Source organism: Salmo salar, chromosome 14 (genome assembly GCF_965601325.2).
Source record: "Salmo salar chromosome 14, fSalSal1, whole genome shotgun sequence".
NCBI lineage: Eukaryota > Metazoa > Chordata > Actinopteri > Salmoniformes > Salmonidae > Salmo > Salmo salar.
Window position 1 is genome coordinate 15,333,217 of NC_138304.1, and position 12,879 is coordinate 15,346,095.

Sequence of the window (12,879 nt, forward strand, 5' to 3'; positions counted from 1 at the left end):
CCCTAGACCCACTCCAATTCGAATACTGCCTCAACAGATCCACAGATGACGCAATCTTAATCGCACTCCACACTGCCCTTTCCCACCTGGACAAAAGGAACACCTATGTGAGAATGCTGTTCATTGACTACAGCTCAGCATTCAACACCATAGTGCCCAAAAAGTTCATCACTAAGCTAAGGATCCACCTCCCTCTGGAACTGGATCCTGGACTTCCTGACGGAACGCCCCCAGGTGGTAAGAGTAGGCAACAACATGTCTGCCACGCTGATCCTTAACACGGGGGCCCCTCAGGGATGTGTACTTAGTCCCCTCCTGTACTCCCTGTTCACCCATGACTGCGTGGCCAAACACGACTCCAACACCATCATTAAGTTTGCTGATGACACAACAGGGGTAGGCCTGATCACCGACAACGATGGTAGGCCTATAGGGAGGAGGTCAGACAACTGGCAGTGTGGTGCCAGGACAACAACCTCTCCCTCAATGTGAGCAAGACAAAGGAGATGATCGTGGACTACTGGAAAAGGCGGGCCAAACAGGCCCCCATTAACATCGACGGGGCTGTAGTGGAGTGGGTCGAGAGTTTCAAGTTCCTTGGCGTCCACATCACCAACGAACTATCATGATCCAAACATCAACCTTTTCCCCCTCAGGAGACTGAAAAGATTTGGCATTGGTTCCCAGATCCTCAAAAGGTTCTACAGCTGCACCATCGAGAGCATCCTGACCGGTTGCATCACCACCTGGTATGGCAACTGCTCGGCATCTGACCGTAAGGCGCTACAGAGGGTAGTGCGTATGGCCCAGTACATCACTGGAGCCAAAGTTCCTGCCATCCAGGACCTATAAATAGGCGTGTCAGAGGAAAGCCCATAAAATTGAGGAAAGCCTATCTCAATTGTGCATCTGTAAAAGTTTGTGAGGGTTTTAGGTGCCAAGCCAAATTTCTTCAGCCTCCTGAGATTGAAGAGGTGTTGTTGTGCCTTCTTCACCACACTGTCTGTGTGGGTGGACCGTTTCAGTTTGTCATTGATGTGTATGCTGAGGAACTTGAAGCTTTCCACCTTCTACACTGCAGTCCCGTCGATGTGGATAATGGGATGCTACCTCTACTGTTTCCTAAAGTCCACGATCATCTCCTTTGTTTTGATGATGTTGAGTAAGAGGTTATTTTCCTGGCACCACACTCCCAGAGCCCTCACCTCCTCCCTGTAGGCTGTCTCGTCATTGTTGGTAATCAAGCCAACTACTCTTGTGTCATCTGTAAACTTGATGATTGAGTTGGAGGCGTGCTTGGCTACTCAGTCATGGGTGAACAGGGAGTACAGGAGTGGGCTGAGCACACACCCTTGTGGGGCCGCAGTGTTGAGGATCAGCAATGTGGAGGTGTTGTTTTCTACCTTCACCACCTGGGGGGCGGCCCGTCAGGAAGTCCAGGACCCAGGTGCACAGGGTGGAGTTCAGACCCAGGGCCTCGAGCTTAATGATGAGCTTGGAGGGTACTATGGTGTTGAATACTGAGCTATAGTCAATGAACAGCATTCTTACATAGGTATTCCTCTTGTCCAGATGGGATAGGGCAGTATGCAGTGCGATGGCGATTGCATCGTCTGTCGATCTATTGGGGCGGTAAGCAAATTGAAGTGGGTCTAGGGTGACAGGTAAGGTGGAGGTGATATGATTCTTATCTAGTCTCTCAAAGCACTTCATGATGACAGAAGTGAGTGCTACGGGGTCATTTAGTTCAGTTACCTTTGCTTTTTTGATTATAGGAACAATGGTTTGCCATCTTGATGTATGTTGGGACAGCAGACTGGGATAGGTAGAGATTGAACATGTCCGTAAACATACCAGCCAGCTGGTCTGCGCGTGCTCTGAGGACACGGCTAGGGATGCCGTCTGGGCCGGCAGCCTTGCGAAGGTTAACACGCTTAAATGTCTTACTCACGACGGGCCACGGAGAAAGAGAGCCCACAGTCCTTGGTAGCGGGCCGCGTCGGTTGCACTGTGTTATCCTCAAAGCGGGCGAAGAAGGTGTTGAGCTTATTTAGTTTATAGGAGAGCATGTCATTTTTTTTATATGGTTTTCCCCGTTGCCCCTCCTCTCGACAGCAGGGCTTGCTCCCCTCCTCCCGATAGTTGATGACAGATGCCGTGCCCAGTTCATAATCACTCTGATAATTGCCTCGAAAGTGAACCAAAACTCTACCGAAACTAATTTCACACATACAATAACAGATTAAATAAATAAAGTATGATAAGATGAGAATGATGAGAATGGATGAGTTGATGAGCAAGGGGAAACAAATGATGCATAATTATGTAATCACCAATTGCGAATCATGAACAGGGCGGGCCATTCTACTGCATTGATTGATTCAAATGTCAAAATGTTATGTACTCTGTTATCAGTCTACTCTGGCCTACTTGTAGTACACCATGAGAGCGTGCGTAATTTACAATGGCAAGAAGACCAAGACGAATGGATGCTGCGTTAGTGTTGCTACAAAATCTGAATGAAAACGACTCAGATGGTGGGGAAAAAATGAATCATGATGACATCGCCGATGACTATTCTTCTGATTCTGAGCCTCAAACTGAACCTACACCTCCGAGGCCTAAGTGCAAAAAAGACAGAACTGTGAGCAGTGAGCAGGTGCCCACGCCACCACCAAATGGAACGGTGAGACAGGAGAGAGGACGGCACCGTTTGGAATACAACAAGCTGGTGAGAATTCCACGGGCTATTATCTGGACAAAATGTCCTCACTGAGAAAGTAGGCCCGATATCTCAAGCAAGAAACAAAATAGGCAACGCACTCAACAGCTTTCGTTGTTTAAGCTATGTGACATGGACATGCTCCAACTGATAATGGACTTTTTGACTGCTGTCATATCAACACTTCTATTCATTATGTCATTATTTCTTTTGTGATGATTTTCACTATTATCAAGCACACATGTTGTCACCATTTGACCATGCATCTTGCTGACAGTGCGTCTTGATGGTTCCAACAACCAATGCTTTCTGTTTCATAGTTGTAACAATATATAGAAACAAATCAAAGTGTTCAATATATCCACACAGGAGGTCCAGTGAAACAAACGTGCCCCCTATGAAAATCAAATGCCCCTCCAACCAATTCGTTCTGGCCCTGGCCCTAATTCTAAGTAGTATGCTAGTATAGACAATGGAACAGTGGAGGTTCTCCTGTTCTCCCGGGTCAAAAGTCAGAGGTCATAGGTCAGCTCACCTGCTCCAGTTTCCAGTGGAACTCTGCAGGGCGGAAGGTGTCAACCTGGGTGAAGTCTCTCCTGAGCAGGAAAACCAGACGGCAGTTGTGGACGTACAAGGAGTAGTGGTGCCGGTTCATCTCTGTAGAAGGATATGGGTATGTTACAGAGAACTGGCAATTACAGGCTTATAACATTCATAAACGTTTGACTTATGTTAACTTCCTTTTCTAGCCAGAACAGAATAGAGATATCCTATATTCTCATTCACAGAAAAACATAGACATTCTAGACGGTACACTACATGAAATAAAATTTATATTTCACGATATTTTATAGATATTATACCTTATCCAACCAAAAAAGCAATTTTCCACAGTTAAGAGTGAAAATAAATGATATTATACAAATGCTCTGCTAATGTGGTATCTGAAATTATATCTGTCATTATGGACAAAGGAGCTTATTGGTGCAGAATGTCCTGTAAATGCTATTGACGTGTGCCACTTTGAATTAAACCCTGCCACTTCACGAGGCAGCTCAATAAATGTCACATGCTCCCTGTGCCATTGTGACATTGTGAAAGGCCCTGTGGGATGCTAATGAGGTGTGTGACTTCACAGCTTTTCTCTCATGGTGGCACTTTTCATCATAAACCCCCCCCCCCCCCCCCCCCGTGCTTTTCCTTGGAGCCGCTGGGGTTACACACAGGGCTGTTTTGGCCGTGCATATTGATGGACTCTCCTTTTCGCTCAGTGTGAGCGGAGCGCTCGATGGAATCAATAAGAGCCTGTCAGGCCGCCTGTCTCCAGTCACACCTTCACAGCTCCACTTAGTCTAACTCTGAAACTAGAAGTGGTCGACAGATGACAAAACAACCTCTGCATTTACGCGACTACGCTACCTCCACTCCAGATTGGGCACAAAAATGTTCCAATGTTCCACGTTGGGCGCCAACTGTCTTCCCATTGGAAGCTCCTTTCTTACACCTTACATTGAACGATAAATAGTAGCTGGAATGGTGGCTATTGCTTTGATTCTCTCTTAAAATCTTGTGACAGAAGATAAATAGCCTCAATTTGGGCAATAGTTCCACCACCTCACCACCATAAAATCATGCTTTGATTAACAATGAACTAGGATGGATCAAATCCCACAAATGAACCCCTTCCTGGTCTCACCGGTCTTGTCAGAGTTGCAGAGCAAGGTCTCCTTCTCAGCCCTCAGACCGGGGCTGGGCCCATGCTTCATCCACGTGGCGATGGTGAACTGGTCAGTCAGGTTCTGTGGAACCACCTGCTCCGGCACGTTGGAGGCCTGCCGCCCGTCGAAGCGGAAGATAAGGTCGCTATCCCGCCCACTGTCTGTCAGCAGCGAGGCCGTCCAATTGGTGGAAGCTGCGGGGGCGGGGAGCAGGTCCGTGCTGCCAGACGCCGCACCTGGAGGACCAATTAAAGATGAGAACAGTCAGTGGGTGACATTTTGACACACGAAAAGTGGCACAAAGGTTAAAAGGAGACTGATACTTGTAACGTTTGAGTTGGAAGTTATCTAAAAACCTCTAATCCCACGATGTCCATGCAGGGTGTCGTCATGGGGGTAATTATGTGGGCGTAGAATGTAACAGTACTGGAGATAAGATGCTGGACTGCTGCAGAACAGTCTTCGTTGGGAAAGGTATTTGACATCTGTCTATTCTCAACAAAGCGTCACCCTCTCCATGTCACACAAGAGTTGACAGTATGAATCTAATGAGCGATGAATGACCCTGTATGTTAAGACACTTGTCTCTGTCGCCGAAATCCACACCCCGCCCACCCCTTTGAAGAAACAGGCCAGCTCTTTAAAACTATGCAACAGTCAAGCCTGTCAATCGATAGGGACGCATAAATCCACACCCAGACCTCTTTAAACTGTGTCAGGACTTTCACTGTGATCATGAGGCGAGAGAAGTTGATGAGATTCAGTCTGATACTCTCACTCTGCACAGTTTTCAGAAGGCCTTGTCAAATCCGTGACCCCTGCCTTCGATTCATATTGTTTTTGTATTGACCAGCCCACGTCCGACCATGAAAGCTATGAATACATCAAACTTCCAACCATTCTCTGCTTACGAAATGAAGTAAGTCCTTATTTTTTTACCCATTTTTATTCCTTTCTTTTTTTTAACACATTTTTCAAATTGAACGGTAGGATGTTGTTGACCGAATTTAATTATCTTTAAAGTGGCTCTAAAAAAGAATATGGTGGCCGTCTTGAGCAATCTCTGTGCGTTCTCTATTTATGTGTACCGATATTTGTACTCTCACAGAAATCAATGTTGCTATTACAATTTGTTTTATTGCATATTAGATAACGATTATGGAGCTTTGGAAAAGCTCCTGGCTTGCAAACTTTGCATACTAAAGAAGTAGGGAAAGACTTCTGCGTCCAAATGAGCATATCCAGTATGCATGTGTAGCCATTACTCAAACACATAAAGACTTAGGCTCGAGTCGAACAATAAACTGTTATTGCTGCATATACATTTTTTAAACCAACCATATCACGCTTCAGTTTTTCGCAACAGGAAAATAAATCCAAGAAAGAAATATATAGAAAATCTGAAACAGTTCACATTTTCAACTCTTCACAATGAAAATGTTCACTTGAGCAGATTTCTCCCCAGAATTATTAATAACAATGATTCATCAGGTTGATCAAATATAGACATTTAATATATGCTCTTATAGAGCAGGACTTTCACTGTGATCGTGAGGAGAGAGAAGTTAGGGTTAAGTGCCTTGCTTAAGGGCATAGACAGATTTTTCACTTAGTCAGCACAGGGATTCAAACCAGCGACCTTTCAGTTACTGGCTCAACGCTCTTAACTGCTAGGCTACCTGCCACCTACCTTTAGACTTACAAATTACAATGAAATAACTCTACTAGTTAATCATTTGACTGTTAGACGTTTGTGTGACTCAACGTGACAAAACATTAGAAATTAGAGTAGTTACAGTAATTGGAAACCATTAATGAGTTGAGTAAGATAGAAACAACACACCCAACTTCACTAGTCATAAGTGTCATTAACGCATTACACAATGTGCAACTGCACACAGGATGAAATGTTATTAGAACATTTGATTATTTTATTTTCTCTCTTTCCTTGTGGCTTACCACAGAGTTTCTGTAGGGACTTCTCAGAGTAGGTCTCTCGGTCGCAGCCCTTCCCAATGTGGCTGGTCTGCAGCTCCACCATGGCTCTCACCGCCGACAGCGGGCCGTCACAAGTCTCAAGGTGCATCTTGGGAAACAGTTGCTTGCTTCCTGTTCCGGGCTCATAGTCCATTCGTTTGTTCCAACCTGGGAGAACAAGAGAAGTATATCGTTTATTATTCCCAATAGAAAATGTATTTTTCCTAATGCTTAGTAATTCAGATGCCAAAACTGGCTTGTTAGGGCATAACTGTACGGAACTATTTTAACACTATTGTGCTACTAGACACAAACATTTCTAAATAGAACATTTTATTACTTCTAAAACAGTACTAAAAAATAAAAATAATCAACTAGAAATGATAAATGCATTCAGACACTGGCCAGGCTCTCCCACTGTTGTATTATTCACCATTTGCATGTTTGGTATTCACTTTGGGTGAAGGTCAGACCCTTAGCCTGTTTTCGGCTCAGCATATTTTATCCTACAGTATCTTTCACTGGTGCTACTACAGCCAGACTAGCTCCAGCACAGAGCCAATGCTACAGAGGAAATGTTAGGTATGCGTAACTGGCTGTAAGGGAGTCGGGCGCAGGAGAGCAGAAGTTGGGTAGCCAAAGGAGCCTTTTATTTCGGCGAACAAAACACACGGTATTAAGAACACTAAACACAATATGGGTTGACATAACCCAGCGCAAACCAGTCTAGCGTGTACATACACGAAACAACAAACAATTCCACACACAGACATGGGGGGAACAGAGGGTTATATACACGTCTAATACTGAGGGAATTGAAACCAGGTGTGTAGGAAAACAAGGCAAGACAAATGGAAAAATGAAAGGTGGATCGGCGATGGCTAGAAAACCGGTGACGTCGACTGCCGAACGCCGCCCGAACAAGGAGAGGAACCGACTTCAGCGGATGTCGTGACAGGAAAAGGGTTCCACTGAATACCAGAGAAAGCCTCTGAATTGAAGGCACCACGGAGCACTCCTCACTAAAACTAAACAGGTGACAGATGACTTCACACACCAAGAAGCTTAAGGAGAAGTGAGGTTCTGACACAGGAGGCTAAGCTATGCTAACTGCTAGTCCACTGTGCTTGCTAATCCATGTCACACAATTGAGTGTTGGCAACACATATGAACGGGATCTGCTTTCATATCAAACCAATAACCCTTATCTGACACAAAAAGAAAGGCTGACCATTCTGAGTTTAAATGAAATCAGGTGTTAGGCTACTCTGTGGAATGTTTCTCCTGTAGCTAATGCAATAATGCTACAATGATCAACTTTGCTATCAATGCTAATGAACATGCTAACACATCACCACAAAGGGATTAATTTGACATGAATCACTGCCCAATTATGTCACAAACAATATTGTGTTTACAGGTATCTCTATAAAGATACTATTGAGTGGCAGACCAAGATCAGCTAACTCCAGGTAAAATATTTTAAATCAGAGAGTGTCTGTATCAAAAGGATGCATAGACCAGGTAGGGAGCCCCCAGACCTTTTCACACAGCAATATGAGAGTATAGTAGAGCTGGGGGGAATAGAATACAAAAATAAGTGAAACAGTAGAATAAGAGTGGGGAAGTAAAATGAAAAAATAAGACGCTTTAAGTGCTCAGGCAATCGTCAGAAGAAGTCTAGAGGGATGTTGATGGTTCTATACCAGACCAAAGTGATACGCCAGATTGCCAGGAAATGGCATGAAAATGCAAAAATGGGATGGGTGGCTAGAAGGATCTGCCACGATAGGTGGCATATGACCAGAGAGATGGAGAGAACAGAACAGAGAGGGCGAGAGAAAGGTAGAGGTAGTAAGAGAGAAAGGATGAGAGAGATGGCGTAAAACGGAGAGCGCAAGAGGCGAATTAGAAGCTCAAGGAACCTGACAGCTCCAGTGCAGGAAGGCCTCACCTCCCCTCGGATTCGTCTGTCATCTTTGTCACCCGTTTTACATTTCGATTACCCTCCATATGTATCTATGGGCCGCACCAGGCCTTCTTTATAGTCTAAGGGGCAGTTATAGCCATTTTATTGCTGTGTGTAGAGCGGAGAGTTGACAGCTGTCGAGTCTATTCCGTGATATATTCAAGGCCAAACACTCAGAGAGAGAAATGACATGACCAGGGAGAGGCAGACAGAGAAATGATGTTGTTAGAAGGCTAGCACAGAAAAGGTACAGGAGTTCACCTGTGATTTTAATTAAAGGTTATACTCATGTTGTATAGTGAACAAAAATATAAACGCAACGTGCAACAATTTCAAAGATTCTACTGAGTTACAGTTCATAGAAGGAAATCAGTCAATTGAAACAAATAAATGAGGCCTTAATTTATGGATTTCACTGGGCAATGGGCACAGCCATGGAAGGCCTGGGAGGGCATAGGCCCACCCACTGGGGAGCCAGGCCCAACCAATCAGAATGAGTTTTTTTTCCCACAAAAGGGCTTAATTACAGACAGAAATATCCCCCCCCCCCCCCTGCAGTCAGCATGCCAAATGCATGCTCCCTCAAAACTTGAGACATCTGTGGCATTGTGTTGTGTGACAAAACTGCACATTTTAGAGGGGCCTTTTATTGTCCCCAGCACAAGGTGCACCTGTGTAATGATCATGCTGTTTAATCAGCTTCTAGATATGCCACACCTGTCAGGTGGATGGATTATCTTGGCAAAGGAGAAATGCTCACTAACAGGGATGTAAACAAATTTGTACAAAACATTTTAGAGAGAAATAAGCTTTTTGTGCATAGGGAAAATGTATTTCAGCACATGAAATATGGGACCAACACTTTACATGTGTTTATATTTTTGTTCAGTATAGTTTCCTCTTTTGGAGGACAATACAATTATCTATCCGTCCGTCCGTCTATCTGTCTATCTAACCTGGTAATGAAAATATACTGTGTTAGGGTTGTCTTAAAGACCATACAAATCTTGCATGCACGATTTCAAATAGAGCTATAATTTCAATAGACTTTCTATTCAATTACACAAGGCTTTTCTGTTCAGTGACACAAATCATACTCCAACACATTTCATTATCCGGTTACAAGGTCAAATAAATGACTTGATGAAATATATAGCCATGTAAGTCATGGGCATAATATGTTAACGCCTTATTACATCTTGTATTTATGATTATATATGCCAAGATGAATGGCTACTAGCCTATGTGGGATTATGGCTGGAATTATTACACATTACGGCCCATTATGCAACATTTATGAGCTTCTTGTGAGTATAACGTGTTCATGTTTCTTATTGGTCTGAAGGGCACGACCAATGTCTCTCTTAAAACAAAAAGATTGTAGGATTGCCACACTTTTCTGTACAGTACTTTGCAGCTGTATGTACCGTCTGTTGCCATGACTTTGAGGACTATTAGATATAGCTCTATTTGAGGGTGACATTTACAGCGAGTGTCTCATGGTGAGTTGCCCTTTAGTATCAAGCTACCCCCCACTACTGCGTGAGCCTTCATTCAGGTAATGGAAAAACTCTGGCCCCATTTCAAGCTACATTTCCAGCAAGAGGAATCACACACTGTCTTTAAATCTAAAATCCTTAATTGGTGTAACTGCCACGTCCGTTTGGGATATTACAACAACAAACTGCAAATAACTAACAGTTTTTTTCCCCCCCTCGGACATCAATGCACGCGTGACAGAACAACAGAATATGTACTGTTTTTTTTAGTTTTTTTTAACCCCACTGCCTGACGCTCCTCAACCTTCATTTCATCAACAACACCAAAACAATAACAAAGGCGCTGGGGAGAACAGTGGCAATGCGGACTCAATCTTTAAGGAAAGGAGGGATTTCTTGTAATTAGATGACGGCGTCTTCCCAGCCTTTCTTCTCATGAAGTGGCCTAATGACATCTTTGACAGGGAAGCAGTGGGGGACCCTGTCCGCTTGTGAAGGCTTTAACTGTGTGACTGCTACAGTAGTACGAGACAATATCCAGTCAAGTTCCACCGGCTTTCCTTAAACAATGTTTTCTTCCCTCTTGGGGCTTTATTCTAAAACGGGATATGCTGTATTCCCCTCTTCCCTTCTCCACAGGGGCCCTTGACCTGGATTGCTCGGGTAAACAGAATCGAGGAGGACTGTAAGATCCAGAGCAAGGAGTGTGATAGTGTAGTTATAAGCCCTCACAGGGATGATGAGAGCTCCTCTTTCTCTTAGAACACTACTGGGTCATGGGTGCAGAGGGAGAAAAGAACAGTGCAAGGCGAACGCAGAGACACTGATAGTGCTACAAGCAAGTACCCTGAGTCATGCTGGCGGCCATTTTGTGAGGAGTAAATTGATTTCTGCTACAGTGTGGTAGCCTCTAACTTTGGGGAAGCCAAACTAATTATTGAATGATTAGCAACATGTTAGTAACTTTTGCGATCTGCAACTTGGATCTTTGCAGTGTGAACAGAGTCTTCCTCTTTGATGCCACTGACCTTGCCAGCCAGGTTTGCAGACGGGCTTGACATCGATGTGCACCGCCACACTCTCCGTCGCCCTCTTCTGGCCGCAGTCGAAGGCGGTCACCATGATCTTGTAGCGCAGCTGCTTGTCGTAGCTCAGACGCTCCGTGTTTCTGATGTTGCCTAATGAGGGAGAGGAGAAATGAAGGTAAAAAAAAACCATCACAAGCGTGAGGGATGCACTCAAGACAATTCAACTCACTGCTATCGTCTGTAAATAGATTCAGTTAATGTAATGTTCATCGATTTCAGTGAGTTCCTCTCCTATCCAAATTAATATCCTCATCACACTCTAACATCTAAGTGTGTTAGCCTTTGTTTTCCCACCTTCCCTAAACGGAGGCTATTTTGCTCAACTAGCTGGCAACCTCTACAGCCAGTTTGGTTGTCTGAGAGTATGTCAGTGTCCGGATCATAGAGATAGAGCACTAGAGAGGAACTATGGTTCGAGGTCCTATGACATCAGCCTCTCTATAGTTGTATCTCTATGGTCCTGATGCTGATGCTGGTTGGCATTTATTCATGAATCTTGCCCTGGAGGCAGCTCTGCAGCTGTCAAGGAGAGGAGAGGAGGTCAGGAGCGGTGTGAGCCCTCAAACCTGGACAGCTCCACTCCCAGATGGACCCTATGAAGATGATGTAGCCTCAAAAAGGAGGATATCTCAGTCTCTCACTTACTTCTGTGAATCTGGGTCGGAGTGGTATGTTGTTAGTGCTGATTGTGGAGATTAATGCCATGCAGTGAATCAAAAGGACGCCTTTATTCAGATGTAGTTCCATACAAGCAATCAGAGTGCTAAGGGTTTCGATGAAGACTGCAGTGGCTGTGGTGGTTACACTGGTCTCTACGGGCTGAACCCTAACTTAAGATGAGCAGGCATAACTCATTATTTTGCGGAAATCTCCAATTGACAACAATGCATGATCAAGGCAAAAAAAAAATTGTTGTGAGGATTCTACCCTAAATGACACCTTAGGCAGAGCTCAATCAATCAAATGTATTTATAAAGCCCTTTTTACATCAGCAATCACAAAGTGCTTATACAGAAACCCATCCTAAAATGCCAAAGAGCAATCAACGCAGATGTAGAAGCACGGTGGCTAGGAAAAACTCCCTAGGAAAACCTAGAGAGGAAACAGGCTCTGAGGGGTGGCATTGTTTGTCTTTGATTAAATGCGATACATTTACTGTAGCTGTGATACATCTCACACCATGATAGAACCTAACCCAGCTAGGGTAAGTTACAAATGAGACATCACCAGTGACAGCTAGCAGGCCTCAGTCCCCGAGTCCCCACTTACATGATGGAGCTCCAGTCCCAGCCTCATCTCCAATTGCAACACAATCTCACACTCAATTCGTGCAAATACAGTGCCTTGCAAAAGTATTCACCCCCTTGGCGTTTTTCCTATTTTGTTGCATTACAACCTGTAATTTAAATGGATTTTTATTTGGATTTCATGTAATGGACATACACAAAATAGTCCAAATTACTTGTTTCAAAAAATTCTAAAAAATAAAAAACGGAAAAGTGGTGCGTGCTTATGTATTCACCCCATTTGCAATGAAGCCCCTAAATAAGATCTGGTGCAACCAATTCACTTCAGAAGTAACATAATTAGTTAAATAAAGTCCACCTGTGTGCAATCTAAGTGTCACATGATCTGTCACATGATCTCAGTATATTTACACCTGTTTTGAAAGGCCCCAGAGTCTGCAACACCACTAAGCAAGGGGCACCACCAAGCAAGCGGCACTATGAAGACCAAGGAGCTCTCCAAACAGGTCAGGGACAAAGTTATGGAGAAGTACAGATCAGGGTTGGGTTATAAAAAAATATCAGAAACTTTGAACATCCCACGGAGCACCATTAAATCCATTATAAAAAATGGAAAGAATATGGCACCACAACAAACCTGCCAAGAGAGGGCCGCCCAC

The 12,879-nt window shown here is 44.1% G+C and overlaps 1 protein-coding gene across 2 annotated transcripts in view; it reads right to left on the reverse strand.

Annotated features, from left to right (window-relative positions):
* Positions 1–12,879, reverse strand: part of LOC106568935 (calsyntenin-2) — a 314,056-nt gene that overhangs the window by 64,153 nt on the left and 237,024 nt on the right. For both annotated transcript variants that reach the window (XM_014139780.3, XM_014139781.3), the window contains exons 5-8: positions 10,914–11,063; positions 6,400–6,585; positions 4,419–4,676; positions 3,258–3,379 (exon numbers count right to left, since the gene is read on the reverse strand). In XM_014139780.3, the coding sequence (XP_013995255.2) occupies positions 3,258–3,379; positions 4,419–4,676; positions 6,400–6,585; positions 10,914–11,063 (716 nt within the window). The remainder of the gene's footprint in view (positions 1–3,257; positions 3,380–4,418; positions 4,677–6,399; positions 6,586–10,913; positions 11,064–12,879) is intronic.